The sequence below is a fragment of the Somniosus microcephalus genome, chromosome 5, assembly GCF_052327205.1.
Source record: "Somniosus microcephalus isolate GS21.2 chromosome 5, FLI_Smic_1.0, whole genome shotgun sequence".
In the NCBI taxonomy this organism is placed as follows: Eukaryota; Metazoa; Chordata; class Chondrichthyes; order Squaliformes; family Somniosidae; genus Somniosus; species Somniosus microcephalus.
In genome coordinates this window covers 5,020,177-5,039,748 of record NC_140991.1, presented here as the reverse complement: position 1 = coordinate 5,039,748, position 19,572 = coordinate 5,020,177, and the positions used below count along the sequence as shown (strand labels likewise).

Sequence of the window (19,572 nt, the reverse complement as noted above, 5' to 3'; positions counted from 1 at the left end):
TTCTGACCTGCCGGATACAGCAATGGACCGCGAACTGGGAGATATTGGCAATGTCCCCAGTAGCAGCTTCAAAGAAGCCGGTGGCATAAAAATTCAGAGCCACTGAGACCTTCACTGCCACCGACAGAGACGTCCTGGTCCTCAGTTGAGGCTGCAGATCTGGCTGCAGCAGGTGGCAGAGCTCAGTGACCACCTCCTTGCTGAAGCGCAGCCTGCACATGCACTGCTCCTCAGACAAATGAATGTAGGAGAATTGTTCCCGGAATATCCTGGGAGGGTAAGGTCTCCTGTGCACAGGCCTGTTGGCCCTCCTCCCTCTGGCCATGATTGCCACCCTCTCTCTGTGTCTCTGATGCCTCCGAATCTGCAGGTGCAGGACGACGCCCCGAATCAGTGCAGCCCCCAAAGTCTCTTGACAGTTGAAGTAATGAAGGTCAAATTCAAAAGAACCTGTAAAGTGCTGCTCAGTAGCCGAAACTACTTCACCCAGCGTTGACTCTCTGCAGAAGTTTCTCTCTCTCTCAGAATCTCTCTCTCTCTGTCAGAAGGAGTGGTGCAAAAATGTCTCCCACAAAAAAAGGCAGGAAGAGGGTGCTTTTAAATACTGCTCCCCCAGTCCCTTACCGACTGGAAAACGTTCCAGTCTCCCTGTCGATGCTTGCAGCAGGCGGAAAGGAGGGGGGAGCCACGCAATATCCGGTCCGGGGCGCCACCGGGGCGTTGCACGCTGGACTGACGTCAGGATCTGCGGGCGCAGGAGATCGGGGCGGTAGAGTTTAGCGCTGCCGCAAAAACTCAGGTCAATTTCGCGAGCGGCGCAAACATCGCCGTGCCCGAGCACTAGTTGCGTTGCGCCCCATTTGTGCACTCTTAGGGTGCTAACGGGAGGCGCTAAGCAACTGAATTGTTCCCCCTTTATCTATTACTGGAAGCAGTAATGACACTTTCACTAAAAGATAATATTGGAGGAGGCTCATTATGGGGCAAGATTTTAAACAATCTCAAATTCGCTAATCATTGACTTGATGCAACATCTAAGACAGATTAGCAGAGATTGACTGATAAGGTGTTTGTGGAGAGTAGAATATATGGATTACCGATTCACAAAAAGACAAAGGTGATGTCATTTGGGAGGCATCGGGAAGATACTGAGATTACAATTGGAGGGGCAGCAGTTGAACAGGTGGAAAAGGTTGTACACCTTGGTGGGTTAGTGTGCTCCTCTAATTCTGGTGCACCCTCGGAGGTCAAACTCCAAACCATCGTCAACTAAGGGAGTTAGGAGGTAAATTAAAAAATAGGACCTCAAAGGAAGTAATCTCAGGATTGTTACCAGTGCCACGTGCTGGTCAGAGTAGAAATAGAAGGATATTTCAGATGAATACGTGGCTAGAGGAATGGTGCAAGGGGGAGGCATTCCAATTCCTGGGACATTGGAACCGGTTCTGGGGGAGGCGGGACCAGAACAAAATGGACGGTTTGCACCTGGGCAGGACTGGGACCGATGTCCTCGGGGGAGTGTTTGCTAGTGCTGTGGGGGAGGGTTTACGCTAAAATGGCAGGGGGTTGGGAACCTGTGCAGGGAGACAGAAGAAAGGGATACAAGGATAGAAGCAAAAGACAGGAAGGAGAAAAGCAAAAGTGGCAGTCAGAATAATCAAGGGTTTAAATCTAACATGGCCAGAGTAAATAATAATTCTTAAATGTCTAAGAGTGTTAAAAAAACAAGCCTGAAGGCTTTGTGTCTTAATGCGAGGAGCATTCATAATAAGGTGGATGAATTAGTTGTGCAAATAGATGTAAACAGATATGTTATGATTGGGATTACAGAAACATGGCTCCAGGCTGACCAAGGCTGGGAACTCAACATCCAGGAGTATTCAATATTCAGGAAAGATAGGCAAAAAGGAAAAGGAGGTGGGGTAGCATTTCTGGTTAAAGAGGAGATTAACACAATTGTAAGGAAGGATATTAGCTCTGATGATGTAGAATCTGTATGGGTAGAGCTGAGGAATACCAAGGGATAGAAAACGTTACTAGGAGATGTATACAGACCCCCAAACAGTAATGCGGAGGTTGGGGATGGCAACAAATGGGAAAATAGAGACGTGTGCAATAAGGGCACAGCAGTTATCATGGGTGACTATAATCTACATATAGATTGGGCTAACCAAATTAGTAACAATACTGTGGAGGAGGAATTCCTGGAGTGTATACGGGATGGTTTCCTGGACCAATATGTCGAGGAACCAATTAGAGATCAGGCCATCTTAGGCTGGGTATTAAGTAATGAGAAAGGATTTATTAGCAATCTTTTTGTGCGAGGCCCCTTAGGGCGGAGCGATCATAATATGATTGAATTCTTTATTAAGATGGAGAGTGAAGAATTTGACTCAGAGACTAGGGTCCTGAAATTAAACAAAGGAAACTACGATGGTATGAGGCGTGAGTTGGGTAGGATCGATTGGGGAATGTTACTCAAAGGGTTGACAGTGGATAGGCAATGGCAAACATTTAAAGATCACATGGATGAACTACAGAATTTGTTCATCCCTGTTTGGCATAAAAATAAAACAAAAAAGGTGATTCAACCTTGGCTAACAAGGGAAATTAGGGATAGCATAAGATCCAAGGAGAGGACATATAAATTGGCCAGAAAAAGCAGTAAACCTGAGGATTGGGAGCAGTTTAGGATTCAACAAAAGAGGACAAAGGGATTAATTAAGAGGGGGGAAATAGAGTATGAGAGTAAGCTTGCTTGGAACATAAAAGCTGACAGGAACAGCTTCTATAGATATGTGAAGAGAAAAAGATTGGTGAAGTCAAGCATAGGTCCCTTGCAGGCAGAATCAGGGGAATTTATAATGGGGAACAAAGAAATGGCAGACCAATTAAATACATACTTTGGTCTGTCTTCACAAAGGAGGACACAAATAACCTCCCAGAGTTGTCGGGGAACATAGGGTCTAATGAGAGTGAGGAACTGAAAGAAATCAGTATTTGTAGGGAAATGGTGATAGGGAAATTGATGGGATTGAAGGCCGATAAATCCCCAGGGCCTGATAATCTACATCCTAGGGTACTTAAGGAAGTGGCCCTAGAAATAGTAGATGCATTGCTGGTCATCTTCCAATATTCAATAGACTCTGGCACAGTTCCCATGGATTGGAGGGTAGCTAATATTACCCCACGGTTCAAAAAAGTTGGTAGAGAGAAAACAGGGAATTATAGACCGGTAAGCCTGACATCGGAAGTGGGGAAAATGCTAGAGTCCATTATAAAAGATGTAATAGCAGAGCACGTGGAAAACAGTGACAGGATCGGACAAAGTCAACATGGATTTACAAAAGGTAAATCGTGCTTGCCTAATCTACTGGAATTTTTTGAGGATATTACTGGTAAAATAGATAAGGGAGAACCAGTGGATGTGGTGTATTTGGACTTTCAGAAGGCTTTTGATAAAGTCCCGCATAAGAGATTACCGTGTAAAGTTATGGCACAGGGGATTGGGGGCAAGCTACTGACTTGGATAGAGAACTGCGTTCCTTTAATTCTGACCATGGCACATCCCCGATTTTAATCCTTCCACCATTGCTGGCCGTGCTTTCAGCTGTCTGGGCCCTAAGCTCTGGAATTCCCTTCCTAAACCTCTCCGCCTCTCTACCTCGCCCCTCCTTTAAGACGCTCCTTAAATCTATCTCTTTCACCAAGCCTTTGGTCATCTGCCCCAATATGTGGCTGGGTGGCAAATCTTGTTTGCTAACACTCCTGTGAGGCGCTCTGGGACGATTTACTACATTAAAGGTGCTATATAAATACAAGTTGTTGGCTTTGTTGTTGTGAAGAAGACAACAAAGAAGGATTGGACTTGGATCAGCAGCTTTTGGCAGACGTAGTGGGATACGGAAGGCTGAAGATATTTTGGTGAAACAAAGACGAGAGTTTATGAAGCAATATTATCCCCATATTATTGTTCAGATCAGAGAGCTGGAACATGAGAAAAGTTGATGAGCAAAAGACACCAGGAGCAGAGATGAATAGTTGGAGAGGAATAACGGGAGTTTCCGGGATGCAAAAATCAGAATGTTGCACACAGAGGCACCTGGAACAAGAAGCCGAGGAAGACCAAGGAAGACCAAGGAGGTGCTGGATAGACAATGTCAGGAGTGACTTATCACAGAAAGGGATACAGGTGAGTGGAGTGGTCAGTCTAATTTAGAACCCACAACATTGGTGTCAATAAATTCAGCCCCATTGTCGCTACTGAGCTGATGGACGAGGATTTAGTAATAATATTAAACTTGTACAGCAACAATGTTATAAACGCAGAGCAGGACTGAGCCCTTGGGCATGGTGGCAACTCCCAGTAACCTTTTATAAGGTTTAGATTCATTTGGTGCCCCGTAGTTTCTCAATTATATCCTGTGTGTGAGGAATAAACTGAACTTTTTCAGGTTGGCAGGCTGTAACTAGTGGGGTGCCGCAAGGATCAGCGTTGGGGCCTCAGCTATTTACAATATATATTAATGACCTAGATGAAGGGACCGAGTGTAATATATCCAAGTTTGCTGATGATACCAAGCTATGTGGGACAGTAAGCTGTGAGGAGAACACAAAGAGTCTGCAAAGGGATATAGGTAGACTGAGTGACTGGGTAGTAAGGCGGCAGATGAAGTATAATGTAGGGAAATGTGAGGTTATTCACTTTGGTAGGAAGAATAGAAAAACAGAATATGTTTTTAAATGGTGAGAAACTTTCAAATGTTGGTGCTCAGAGAGATTTGAATATCCTTGTGCAAGAAACACAGAAAGCTGGCATGCAGGTACAGCAAGCAATAAGGAAGGCAAATGGCATGTTGGCCTTTATTTCAAGGGGATTGGAGTATAAGAGTAAGGAGGTATTGCTACAATTGTACAGGGCATTGGTGAGACCACACCTGGAGTACTGTGCACAGTTTTGGTCTCCTTATCTAAGGAAGGATATACTTGCCTTGGAGGCAACAAAGTTTCACTAGATTGATTCCTGGGATGACAGGGCTGTCCTATGATGAGAGATTGTGTAGAATGGGCCTATACTCTCTGGAGTTTAGAAGAATGAGAGGTGATCTCATTGAAACATACAAGATTCTGACAGGGATGGACAGGGTAAATGCTGAGAGGTTGGTTCCCCTGGCTGGAGTGTCTAGAACTAGGGGGCATAGTCTCAGGATAAGAGGTAGGCCATTTTAAACTGAGATGAGGAGGAATTTCTTCACTCAGAGGGTTGTGAATCTTTGGAATTCTCTGCCCCAGAGGGCTGTACATGCTGAGTCTTTCAGTGTATTCAGATTTTGGACCCATGGGGAAGCAAGGGATATGGAGATCGGGCGGGAAAGTGGAGTTGAGGTCGATGATCAGCTGTGATCTTATTGAATGGCGGAGCAGGCTCGAGGGGCTGTGTGGCCTACTCCTGCTCTTATTTCTTATGTTCATATGAATGGGGCGGATGTCAGCTGCTGTTAGATCATTTGAGTTTTTACAAATCTATCTGGAACCATATGTCCTTCTTAGCGATCGGTACCTGTGGAGTGGCTCAGTGTAGTACGGCCCAGATGGTGCCTGCTCCAGCATATCCTGCCCTTCTCTGGCGATTGCTGTGGTCTCAGCATTGATTGATGAAGCAGTTACATTTATTGTCCATCCCTCGTTGCCCTGAGACGGTGGTGGTGATGGGTCTTCTCCTTGACCCACTGCAGTCCTTGTGGTGATGGTGCTGCCGTATTGAAGCTCAGCAGATAATTCCAAGATTTTGACCCAGGGACAATGAAGGAACTGTTCTATATAGTTTAGGCGGGGTGGTGTGTGACATGGCGTGGAACACGGAGGTGATGGTGTTCCCACACCGTTGCTGCTCTTCTCCTTTCCAATGATGGAGGTAGCAGTGGAGGGAGGTGCTGTTGAAGTGACATTGGCGAGTTGCTGCAGTGCATTGTATGGGCCATGGATACTGCAGCCACAGTGCATTGGTAATGGAGGGCTGAAGATTAAACCCAGTGGCTGTGAAGCAAACCGACCTGTGCTGGATGGTGTGGAACTGGATAATGGTTTTTAGCTGCAGCTTTATCAACCCAGGCGAGTGTTCCATCACACTCCTGCTGTGAGCGTTATACCTGGAGAGACTTTGATCGGTCAGTAGGTCAGCCAATCGTCAGAGTAGCCAGCCTGGGCCCTGCAATCCAGAGTTACTATGATTGGCCCAGTAACAATACTGGAGAATTCCTGCTGGCTGGGGTCCTGCTGAGAGTGGTACTATTGAAGGACAGAGATAGATTGCTGTGCTTTCTTACTCCAGATGATCATTAGTTGCATTTAAGGGGCATACTGTTTACAACACAGCACCTTGACAAGCTATCCAGGCACTTGAAATAGCAATATGTAGGGGGAAGCAGACAACAAAGGGATTGGTAGCTTGATCAGAATATTAATCAAGGATAGACAGATCCTAATCAACTTTCACCCCCGTCCCCCGCTACAGGCAGTGCCTGGGAGGGGGGGGGGGGCGAAGAACGATGGTTATTTGGTTTGCCAAACTGTCCCACATTAACTGGCTTAGATTAATTGAGTATTTCCACTGCCACCCCCTCATTACGATACACTGACTGACTGGATTTACTCTTGCACAAGAAACCACACAACTGAGGAATTGTTTATTAATTACATAAGCAGCACTTAATTAAATCCAGAGAGCAAAGCCATTCGACTACAGCACATTAATTCATCAGAATCCAGTTTGATTATCAATTTCCAGTTGGGATTAGTAATTTCATCTTAATAAATTGGGACAACTAGTTTACTATCAGACTCCTCAGATAGCTGACACGTTAACATCCTTTGATATTGGAGAGCTAGTCTATTGGATAGAATCGAGATTATAAAGCCACACTTGTGATCTCAGGTGAAGTGTGAGGATGGTGTAGCCTCGACAGGTCAGTGATGGACATTCAGCTGAAGGCTCGGTCTATTCTTCTTCAATGCTCTGCTGCTGGGACCATTCACTATCTACACCATTACCTGGATAAGCGGTCTTCAATCTCACTTCACTTGCTCTTCAGGAAACTCACTGACTAACTGGTGTCGTTATAAAGATTTAGCTAACGGAAGCTCTCACAGCACAAGGGGCGATTTGCCTGGAAATAAACACCACCCTCTACCTACTCTAAAGGACCCCTACAGGTAACAGGTTCATGTCACTACAATACACCCATGCACCTGCTGTAAACATACTGTAGTGTGAAAACACCAACTCACGTTTGGAAATGTCCTGCTCCATTTCACCAATAACCAATCGGAGCCACAGGCTTCAGGTGTCCCTCACTGAAGCAGTTATGTTGGTACTACAGAAGACCTCAAGCTAATGAAGAATTACAGTCCAGAATGCTCAGGTTATGTGTGCAGCCTTGGTGGCTTGAGCCGGCCACTACTGGCAAGGAATACTTTGCATACACGGGCCTGCACTAAAATTATCATCTTAACTTCCCTGAATGCTGGTGGATTTAATTCATTGCGATGACCCGTCCTGCAATTCTTGGGGCATTTTCCTCACAGAAACTATGAACAGAGATTAAGGCAGTGATCAAAACCATGGTCAAAATCAGTTGAGTGAGAAACAGAATCACCAGGGGAGCACCTCAGTGCTTTAGGGCAAGAGTTACATAAGAATTAGGAGCAAGAGTCGTCCATGTGGCCCCTCGAGCCCACTCTGCCATTCACCAAGATCATGGCTGCTCTGATCTTGGCCTCAACTCCATTTTCCTGCCTGTTCCCATAACCCTCGACTCCCCTGTAGCTCAAATATCTGTTTCTCCACCTTGAATATATTCACTGACTCAGCCTCCACAGCACTCGGATACAGAATTACAAAGATTCACAACTCCGGAAATTCCTCCTCATCAGACTTAATGGGCGACCCCTTATCCTAAAACTATGCCCCCTAGTTCTGAATTCCCCATGAGGGGAAACATCCTCTCAGCATCTACCCTGTCAAGCCCCCTCAGAATCTTATGTTTCAATAAGATGACGTCTCATTCTTCTAAACTCCAATGAATATAGGCCCAACCTACTCAACCTTCCCTCATAAGGCAACCCTTTCATCTCAGGAATCAACCTAGTGAACCTTCTCTGAACAGCCTCCAATGCAAGCATGTCCCTCCTTAAATAAGCTGATCAAAACTGTATGCAGTGCCCTAGGTGTGGTCTCACCAGTGCCCTGTACAGTTGTAGCAAGACTTCCCTACTTGTATACTCCATCCCCTTCAAATAAAGGCCAACATTCCATTTGCCTTCCTATTTACTTGCTGTACCTGCTGGCTAACTCATGTACGAGGACTCCCAGATCCTTCTGTAATGCAGCATGATGCAGTCTATCTCCATTTAAATAATATTTTACTTTTCTATTCTTCCTACTAAAGTGGATAACCTCAGTTTCCCACATTATACTCCAGCTGCCAAATCTTTGCCCACTCACTTACCTATCTATATCCCTTTGCAGACTGTCATCCTCAACTTGCTTTCCCACCTATCTTTATAGCATTACAAAGTTGACTACAGTACTGTCCCTCATCCAAGTCATTAATATAGATTGTAAATAGTTGAGACCCCAGCACTGATGCTGTGGCACCCCACCAGTTACAGTTTGCCAATTGCCAAATGACCCATAGAAACAGAGAAGATAGGAGCAGGAGTAGGCCATTCGGCCCCTCGAGCCTGCTCCACCACTCAATGCGATCATGGCTGATCATTCAAATTCAGTACTGGTCCCTGCTTTCTCCCCATATCCCTTTAGCCATAAGAAATATATCCAACTCCTTCTTGAATATATTTAGTGTATTGGCATCTACTGCCTTCTGTGGTAGAGAATTCCACAGGTTCACCACTCTCGGTGAAGAAATTCCTCCTCATTTCCGTCCTAAATGGCCTACCCCTTATCCTTAGACTGTGACCCCTGGTTCTGGTCTCCCTGACCATCAGGAACATCCTGCCTGCATCTAGTCTGTCCAGTCCTGTCAGAATTTTATAAGTTTCAATGAGATCCCCTCTCATTCTTCTAAATTCCAGTGAGTACAAGCCCAATCTCTCCTCAGAAGTCATTCCTGCCATCCCAGGTATCAGCCTGGTGACTCTTTGCTGAACTCTTTGCATGGCAAGAACATCCTTCCTCAGATAAGGCAACCAAAGCTGCACACAATAGTCAAGGTGTGGTCTCACCAAGGCCCTGTACAACTGCAGTAAGACGTCCTTGTTCCTGTACTCATACCCTCTTGCTACGAAGGCCAACATACCATTTGCCTTCTTAACCACCTGCTGCACCTGCATGCTTACCTTCAGCAACTGGTGCACAAGGACACCCAGGTCTTGTTGCACTTCCCCATCTATTGCCATTCAGATTATAATCTGCCTTTGTTTTTGCCACCAAAGTGGATAACCTCACATTTATCCACGTTATATTGCATCTGCCATGCACTTGCCCAATCATCCAACCAGATATTTCTCAGCATCCTCCTCAGCACACAACCAGCTTTGTGGCATCTGCAAATTTGGAGATATTACATCTAGTTCCCTTGTCTAGATTAATATATATCTAGATCATTAATAGATAGTGAATAGCTGGGGTCCAAGGACCGATCCCTCCAGTACCCCACTAGTCACTGCCTGCCACTCAGAAAAAGAGCCGTTTATTCCAACTCTTTGCTTTCTGTCTGCCAACCAGTTTGCTATCCAAGTCAATACCTTGCCCCCAATCCCATGTGCCTTAACTGTATACACTAATCTTATGCAGGACCTTATTAAAAGCCTCCTGAAAGTCCATTTATCCCAACTCTTTTCTGTTAGCCAATCCTCTATCCATGCTAATATTACCATCAACACTGAGCTCTTATTTTGTGCAGTAACCTTTAACGTGGCACCTTAGCGAATGACTTTTGGAAATCCAAATCACCCTGCTCATTACATACGCAAAGAATTCATATACATTTGTCAAACACTATTTCCCTTTCATAAAACAGAACATAATAGGAGCAGGAGCAAGCCATTTGGCCCTTTGGCCTGCTTTGCCATTCAATAAGATCATGGCTGATCTTCTACCTCACCTCCACTATCCCCATATCCCTTGATTCCATTGATAGTCAAAAATCCATCGATCTCAGTCTTGAATACACTGACCGACAGCCTCCACAGCCCACTGGGGTGGAGAATGCCAAAGATTCACCACCCTCAGTGAAGACATTTCTCCTCCTCAGTCCTAAAATGGCCAACCCCTTATCTTTAGACTGTGACCCTGGTTTTGGACTCCCCAGCCAGAAGAAACATCCTCCTTGCATCTAGTCTGTCAATCCCCTCAATCTACTAAACTCTAGGGTATATATTCCCAGTCTACTCATGACAAACCCATATCCTAGGAACCCATCTGCTGAACGTTCATTGCACTCCTCTATGGCAAGTACATCCTTCCTTAGGCAAGATGACCGAAGCTGTACACAATACTCCAGGTGTGGTCTCACCAGGGCCCTATTTAATTGCAGTAAGCCATCTTCACTCATACTCAAATCCTCTTGTAATAAAGGCCAACATACCATTTGCTTTCCTAATTGCTTGCAGTTCCAGCACGTTAACTGATTTGTGTATAAGGACACCCAGGTCCCTCTGAACAAACATATCCCCAATTGCTCCATTGGTTAACTTCACATTTCTCTACATTATATTCCATTTGCCATGTTCTCGCCCACTCACTAAGCCTGCCTAAATCCCCTTGAAGCCTCCTTGCATCCTCCTCAACTTAGTTCTCACCCAGCTTTAGATCAGCAAACCTGGATATATTATATTTGGTTCCTCATCCAAATCATTGATTAGATTGTGAATAGCTGAGGCCCAAGCACCGATCCTTGCGGTACCCCACTAGTTACAACCTGCCATCCCAAAAATGACCTGTTTATTGCTGTTGTTTTCTGTCCATTAACCAAGCCTCAATCCATGCTAGTATATTACCCCCAATCCCATGAGCTCTAATTTTGTTTAATAACCTACTGTGGCACCTTAGCAAATGTCTGCTGAAAAGCCAAATACACCACATCCACTGGTTCCCCCTTAACTATTCTGCTAGTTACAACCTCAAAAATCTCCAACAGATTTGTCAAACATGATTTCCTTCAAATCTGTGTTGACTCTGCCCAATCCTGTTATTATTTTCCAAGTGCCATGTTGAGTTCAATGAAGAGGGACCAAGGACCAAGGCAGCTGAATTACATTCTAACTTTGTATTTGACACCAACATTATTCTTGCTCAACCACATTTAGTGCACTCCTTCCATGTATTGAAGATGCAATACTTCACCTTTCCCTACATTGAACCCAATGTGCCACTGACCCATGATCCTGGACAATCCATGGCCCAGAACACACTACCCACAGTCCCAGTTTGGGGGGCTTGGATTGAAATTTTTCAATCTGCATCATTGCTGTGGGTCTTGCAGAAGCCCCACAGTCCCCACTATGGATCTACCGGCACCTGTCAGTGGGTGAAACATGGGGCCTCTGCCCCATTACCACTAACCATGTGCCACAGTGGCTTTGCTTCTGTAACCATCATCTTTCCATAATTCAGGTCACATCTTGAAACTAGATCAATGAAAAGCAGAGCATTTCTTTCATCAATACTCCTGTCAGAGTTCTGTGCAGCAGCTCAAGCACCACCTGGCTTTGGGAAATCTCTGCTGACTGATCATTGTTAACTCCGGATTCTCCAAAGTCAAACTCAAAATATCCTGTATTGTCAAAACTAGTTTCTCAGCAACTGAAACTAGACTAGCCAACTGATAATGACCTACCCTCAATCCCCGACTTCCTGTAGAGGTTGTCCCCACAATAAAGGCTCCTTCAGACACCAGTGATTCTGGGGAAAGCCTCTTGTGCAGGAGTTCCACTCCGCACTGTGGGCATCACACCCCACATTGAGTGGGGTGACTGGATTAGTGCTTCCTACAGTTCCAGATCAGTAAGGATAAGAAAGGCCACGACACCTCCACCTTCAATTGATGTGCTAATACTCCCCCTACTGCTTTATTGAATTGACTGGAGTTTTGATCGATACTGGAACTGGATTCCAGACGGATGCTGGAAGGCTGTTCAGAGCAGCTGCTGAAGACCAGGAGTGAGCTTCCCACTGCCGGTCTAGCGAGGCCCAAAACAACCCAACTAGTGGTTGAATAAAAGCAGGAAATAGGCAGGTCAGGCAGCCTCTGTGGAGAGAAACAGAGTTAATGTTTCAGGTCAATGACCTTTCATCAGAATGGGTAAAAGTTAGTGATGTAACAGAGTTTAAGCAAGTACAGGGGCAGGGAAAGGAGTGTGATAGACTTCAAGACAGCCAGGCTGGTGGAATGGGCAGACAGATGAAATTTAACACAAACGTGCAAAGTGAAACATTTGGTAGGAAGAACGAGGACAGGCAATATAAACTAAAGGGTACAATCCTAAAGTGGCTGCATGAACAGAGAGACCTGGGAGTATGTGTGCACAAATCATTGAAGGCGGCAGGGCAGGTTGACAAAGCAATTAAAAAAGCATATGGGATACTGGGCTTTACAAGTAGAGGCATGGAGTACAAAAATCAAGGAAATGAACTTTTAGAAAACACTGGTTTGGCCTCAACTGGAGTATTGTGTCCAATTCTGGGCAGCGCTCTTTGGGAATGATGTGACGGCCCTCGAGAGGGTGCATGGAAGAATGATTCCAGGGATGAGGAGGTCAGTTACATGGATGGCGAGAGAAGCTGGGGTTCTTAGAGCAGAGAAGGTTCAGAGAGCAGATTTGAGAGGTTTTCAAAAGCATGAGGCGTCGAGACAGTAGATAGAGGGGCACTGTCGCCATTGGCAGAACGGGCCAGAGCCAGAGGACACAGATTGAACGTTAGTTGTAAAAGATCCAAAGGAGAAATGAGGAAAATCCTTTTTTTGTTTTTTTACTCGGAGTGGTTAATAACTGGAATGCACGGTCTGAAAGGTTGGTGGAGGCCGATTAAATCGTGGATTTCAAAAGGGAATTGGATAAGTTACTGAAAGAAATAAATTGCAGGGCTACAGGGAAAGGGCCGAGGAGTGGGACTAGCTGAAGTGCTCTTGCAAACAGCAGGCACGGGCTCAATGGTGACAGCACAGAAGGAGGCCATTCTCTGATTCTATGAACACAAGATCAGGGTTCATGTATAAAAGGGTTTTATTGTCCAACAGACACATCTACAGTTCCATGGAGCTGCACTCGGAGCCCACCCTGCGGCGATGGTCCATTTTCCACATGGCAACAGTCCCGACCAACAGGGCCACGGAGAGCAGAGCTACCCCAACCGCTGCTCCAGGAAGAACACGGGAGGGGGAATCAGCAGCAGCATCTGTGGGGAGAAGGGAGGGTTAGATAGGCACCAGTTACTCCATCACTAGACAGTAGCAGGGGCCTCCTTTACCTTTCTCTTCCTGGTGGATCCCAGCAGCCAATCTCTCATCTTCCAGGAAAATGATGGCTCCATCAGAGGTCACCAAGGACCCAACCCGGTCATCGGTGCTTCTTCGCCTCTCTGGGGGAGACAAGAGACAAGAGTTCAAGGTGGGCAATTCAATGTGCAGCTGTCTGAAGCGCTGAATCAGGTGTACAATCCGATGGCCCAATGCAAAAACCCTCAGGCAGTGAGTACCGGAGAGATTGGACTGTAGTTAAACACTGTTCCCTCCCTGTCAGACTAAGATTCACTCCTGATTCTCAGAAGGAGCCGCATCAACCCGGCAAAGTTTGCAGTCGTTGACGGGTCCAATGGCCAGGCTGGTCTCCTGGGGAAAGAGACCCGTTTTAAGCACTAGTTTGACGAGCGGTTACACTGGACATACACACATTGCCCAGGTCTCCCCGCCCCCAGATATCGGTTCAGTTCCACCCTGGAACTCCTGGTGACAGCAGGATGCTGGATCAATGTTCAAGGCCAGAGGTGGAGTCCATTCAGAACCAGTGCAAGATGTGCTCAGAGCCCCTGAGCCAGATTGCTATTCTGCTGTAGACTAACTGGGATAGAGTTGAGCGGGCAGATTGAGGACACTGCTCCTGTGCCCACTGTTGGGCCCAGTGTCCAGATGCCCCACACCCACCCCTCCCCATCAGGGTTCAGTTTCTAGTCAGATCCCAGCTACTTACTGGGGCTGCAGGGAGCCGTGCAGTTCTCTCGGGTGGAAGGGAAGCAAACCTCAGCACTGCAGTGGAAGTGAACCTGGAAAGAGACAGTGCGGTGTGGTCAGTGCCACAGCTCCCAGTCAGGAGATTCATGCTTCTACAGTCAAAGGGTCAACAGGGGCCTCCTCACTGTGAGCAAGACCCAGGGAACAAGTTCAACCAAGAGAGCAAGACTGAAGGAAACTCACCTCCCCGCTCAGAGCCCGGCCCGAAACTCGGTCCCAGAAAGCGAAAGTGCTGACTACAAACCGATTCTGGTGAGTTGGGAACGGCGAATGGGAAGCGGCGTCTACCGGGAGGAGGCGGGTTTTGTAATTGTCTCCAGTAAAGGGGCACCTGGAACAGAGAAAGAGCGGGTTATATGGAGAGGGCACCTGGAACTCCCAACTACAGAGTTACAGCGGCACATCAAAGCAAAGTCCCGAGATTAGACGAGATAAAGAAACCAGTCCATTCAAGTCACCAATCGTCAACCTGGAGCTCAGATTGGTTTGATTATTGGCCGTTCCTTCACCCAGTCCATGTCGCCCCCCTCCCCGATCACCAGCCTGCCCCAAGGTCCCTCACTCGCTGCCTTACCTGCCCACCAGGAGGTCCCATCGGAGCCCCGAATGCGGCTCGGGGGTGGGGGTCGCCCAGCAGTCATTGAGCACCAGCACAAGGGACGGATCGTTCCGGTTCAGGACTCGAACCTCCACAAACACGGGGTCCCGGAGCACACTCAGGATCGGGTAGTCACTGGCCACGTACCAGCTCCGGTAGCCACCATCTGGAAAGAGAAGACGATGAAGGACGGCCACTATTTGGAGAGAGAGCCTGAAGTTGGACACTGACCATCAGCAGCACTCGCTACCTCTCGCTATTCTCAGCTCCAGAACCAGGATCCCGGCCTCAGTGGCAGGCAGTGGCGGAGAAAGGCTGTAAACTCTGGGCTTCACCTGCAGGTCAGACTCCTGGCTCCCCTTGTAACTGCACTGGACATGGAGCCTGCAAGAGAACGGACACGGCTGGAGAATTCAGCTCCTCACCTTCTCTACCCGCTCCATGTGCTCCCAGTCTCACCTGAAGGGGCTGTCCCGGGTCACCGATCCCAAAGCTCCATCCAAGATCTCAAACTGACCCAACACATCCGTTTCATAGACGGCGTTCACCCCGTCCAGCTACAAGAGACAGAAGACCATCATTACAGAGAAATTGAGCAAGTCTGCCATTGCCTTATCACATGTAGTGTCTTGAAGGGCCCCCATTGCCCTTTAGACCCCCTCTTTCCCACCCGACTGACAGCCATTGATGGGGCTCCCAGCCCACAATACCTACCCGCTGAGTAGTGCCACACTCAGTGACTGCGAACTGAAAGAGCACAGTGTCTGCAGAGGCCACGGTCGGACTGCACTCCGCTCCGTGTCCATCCTTCAGATGGACCGTTGTCAGGTCTACAGGAGGCAGCGTCAAATCCTTGGAGATGGTGATCAAGACCCGCCCATCCTTGGTGCACACTGCAAGAGAGAGTCAATGAAAGGCGGTTAGTTGCTGCACGGGGAATGGCAAGGGAACCGTTACCGGGAGGGGGAGAAACTCCGCCCAGCGCAGCACCAGCTTCTAGTTTCCTTCTCTCCCCGTCCACTCCCCAATTCTCCATCTAATGGAGACGGGTCACCAACTCCATCCCTACTGGACTGGTTACACAAGACCGGCATCAAATCCACAGCCTGTCCGGTCAGTGCCAGCCAGGGACTGATCTTCACTCTGCCCTCCTATCCTGGGGCGCAATTCAACCATCAGAAGTCCCAAGTCGCATAGAGAAGGAAGGAGAGATCCTGGGTCAGGATCTCAATGATCAGACTTTCAAACTGTAGAACTGAACACGGTTCCTAAACCCGCCAGCTCCCGGACTGGGGAGGTTGGAGACTCCAGCTGATGTTTCAGGACAGGAGGAGAGAGAGGATACTGTCCAGGGAATCCCCAGTGCAGTTGGATTGCGGCTGGTCCTGGGAAGCCCTGGCCCAGAATATAGGCGAGCCGAGAATACACCCACCTGGCAGATTGTGGAGTGAATAGAAACACGGCGGCACATCCCGGCTCCCGGCATCAAAGCAGCAGCCTCTCCGCACACACTCACTGCCTTCAATTCCCCCAAACCCGCAGTCTTGGCGGAATTTGGGAGACAGCCAACATTGATCGGCGGGGAGAAGGAGAGAGGGCGGCTGAGATGAACAGATTGTAAGAAAGAACAAGCCCAGAACCCGCAGCCCCTCCATTCTAACAAGCAAGGCTCCCAGGTAAGTGAGGCTGTAGAGCCGACTCCCCCTTTTTATCCCCTGTTTAACCGGCAGTAAATGAATGGTCTCATTGGCCCACGGGCTCCCCATGTGAACCCGCATTCCCACGGGGCACACGGAGATATTGGAGCCTTGTGTTTTCTGCTCCTTGAGTTGAGGGAACTGTGTTTTTTAACAAAATATAGATGTGTATTTATTTGAAGTTGTAAAGTATGATTAAATTTACATTGGTTGAATACAATGTCTGTTCTTTAAGAGGCGGTGCATGTTTCTTTCCTTATATTCTGTTTCAGTTCATCAATAAAGAAAGGCTGAACTTGTCTCGTTCCCATAGACCCAGATTGTCCATGTTTATACGGAGTGTGAGAGGTTGCAGTCCCTCTTCCATTATTTGAAGGGGCTGATCCTCGATTTTTGGCTGCACTTCAGTCCCACTCTCCTGATCTACGGCCACCCAGTGCGGAGGGGAGCGGGCGGGTCAGGGACCTCCTCGTGGGACTGCTCCTGGGCCTGGCCAAAGTGGCCATTAACTGGTCCAGGCAGCAGGCGGTCCAGGGGGTCATTCGGCCCACCTCTCTTCCGCGGCCACGTTCACCCCTGGGTGGCCCTGGAGATGAAGCACGCGGTGTCTGCCGGCACGCTCGAGGCCTTCCGAGACCGGTGGGCACCGCAGGCACTGGAGTGCTGCATCACCATAAGGAACAGTACTTTAATTTAATTTGTTCAATTTCCTTTTAACCTTTTTTAAAGTTACAGCACATGGTCATAGAATCATCGAATCATAGAATGGTTACAGCAGGAAAGGAGGCCATTCGGCCCGTCGAGCCCGTGCCGGCTCTCTGCAAGAGCACTTCAGCCAGTCCCACTCCCCCGCCCTTTCCCCGTAGCCCTGCACATTTCTTCCCTTCAGATACTTATCCAACTCCCTTTTCAAAGCTGTGATTGAATCTGCCTCCACCACCCTTTCAGGGAGAACATTCCAAATCTTAACCACTCGCTGCGTAAAAAAGTCTTTCTTACGTGGCCTTTGGTTCTTTTGCCAATCACCTTAAATCTCTGTCCTCCGGTTCTCCACCCTTCTGCCAATGGGAACAGTTTCTCTCTATCTACTCTGTCCACACCCCTCATGGATTTGAACACCTCTATCAAATCTCCTCTCAATTCTCTCTGCTCCAAGGAGAGCAACGCCAGCTTCTTCACTCTTTCAACGTAACTGTACTCCAGACTGGGGAATGAGGTTGGTCAGGTGGAGCAAGTTTCAATAGGTGAACATTTAGGGAACAGTGATCATAGTATCATAATGTTTTGGTTAGCTATGAAAAAGGACAGAGAGCAATCTAGAGTAAAAATGTTTAACAGGGGGAAATGCAATTTCAGTGGGATGAGAATGGATCTGGCCCGGCTAAACTGGAATCAAAGATTGGCAGGAAAAACTGTAATGAACAATAGGCTGCCTTTAAAGAGGAAATAGTTCAGGTGCAGTTGAGGTACTTTCCAACGAGGGGGGAAGGCAGGACAACTAAAGTCAGGGCTCGCTGGATGATGAAAGAGATAGAGAATATGATGAAGCAGAAAAAGAGCGAGTATGACAGATGTCAAGTTGCAAATGCATCTGAGAATCAGGCTATATATAGAAAGGTCAGAGGAGAAGTGAAAAATCAAATAAGACGGGAAAAGAGAGGGTATGAGAATAGAATGGCAGCCAACATAAAAGGTAATCCAAAAGTCTTCTATAGGCATATAAGTAGTAAAAGGGTAGTAAGAGGAGTGATGGGGCCGATTAGGGACCAAAAAGGAGACCTATTCATGGAGGCAGAAGGTATGGCTGAGGTACTAAATGAGTACTTTGCATCAGTCTTCACCAAGGAAGAGGATGCTGCCATAGGCATAGTAAAGGAGGAGGTAGTGGAGATAGTTGATAGGATAAAAATGAATAAAAAAGAGGTATTAGAAAGGCTGGCTGTATTTAAAGTAGATAAATCACCAGGAGTGGATGGGATGCATCCTAGGATGCTGCGGGAATTTAGGGAGGAAATTGTGGTGGTACTGGCCATAATCTTCCAATCCTCCTTAGATACGGGGGTGGTGCCAGAGGACTGGAGAACTGCAAATTTTATTCCCTTGTTCAAAAAAGTGTGTAAAGATAAACCCAGCAACTACAGGCCATTCAGTTTGACCTCGGTAGTGGGGAAGCTTTTAGAAACGGTAATCAGGGACAAAATTAACAGTCACTTGGACAAGTGTGGTTTAATTAAGGAAAGCCAGCACGGATTTGTTAAAGGCAAATCGTGTTTAACTAACTTCACGAGTTCTTTGATGAGGCAACAGCGAGGATTGATGAGGGTAATACAGTTGACGTAGTGAACATGGATTTCAAAAAGGCGTTCGACAAAGTGCCACATAATAGGCTTGCCAGCAAAGTTGAAGCCCATGGTATAAAAGGGACAGTGGACATGGATACAGAATTGGCTGAGTGACAGGAAACAGAGGGTAGTGGTGAACGGTTATTTTTTGGACTGGAGGAAGGTATACAGTGGTGTTCCTAAGGGGTCGGTTCTAGGACCACTGCTTTTCTTGATACATATTAATGACTTGGACGTGGGTGTACAGAGCACAATTTCAAAATATGCAGATGAGACTAAACTTGGAAGTATAGTGAACAGTGAGGAGGAGAGTGATAGAAGTCAGGAAGACATAGACAGGCAGGTGAAATGGGCGGACACGTGGCAGATGAAATTTAACGCAGAAAAGTGTGAAGTGATACATTTTGTTAGAAAGAATGAGGAGAGGACATATAAACTAACTGGTACAATCCTGAAGGGGGTGCAGGAACAGAGAGACCTGGGGGTATGTGTGCACAAATCATTGAAGGTGGAAGGACAGGTTGAGAAAGCAGTTAAAAAGGCTTACGGGATTCTGGGCTTCATAAATAGAGGTATAGAGTACAAAAGTGTGGAAATTGTAGTTGACTTTAAATTGGCAATTGCCAGTAATAAGAAGAGTCAGCTCCACAAGTGTCCCTCTTAAGGAGGCAGCACCAATAGAATTT

General features: G+C 47.1%; 1 protein-coding gene across 1 annotated transcript in view; it reads right to left on the bottom strand.

Annotated features, from left to right (window-relative positions):
* LOC147116828 (uncharacterized) overlaps positions 1–16,509 on the bottom strand; it is a 31,981-nt gene extending 15,472 nt beyond the window's left edge. The window contains exons 1-8 of the mRNA XM_085987241.1: positions 16,280–16,509; positions 15,562–15,740; positions 15,307–15,404; positions 15,098–15,231; positions 14,824–15,013; positions 14,433–14,580; positions 14,209–14,281; positions 13,490–13,600 (exon numbers count right to left, since the gene is read on the bottom strand). Coding sequence (XP_085843367.1) covers positions 13,490–13,600; positions 14,209–14,281; positions 14,433–14,580; positions 14,824–15,013; positions 15,098–15,231; positions 15,307–15,404; positions 15,562–15,740; positions 16,280–16,502 — 1,156 coding nt within the window. The 5' untranslated portion in view covers positions 16,503–16,509. The remainder of the gene's footprint in view (positions 1–13,489; positions 13,601–14,208; positions 14,282–14,432; positions 14,581–14,823; positions 15,014–15,097; positions 15,232–15,306; positions 15,405–15,561; positions 15,741–16,279) is intronic.
* Between the last annotated feature and the right edge of the window lie 3,063 nt (positions 16,510–19,572).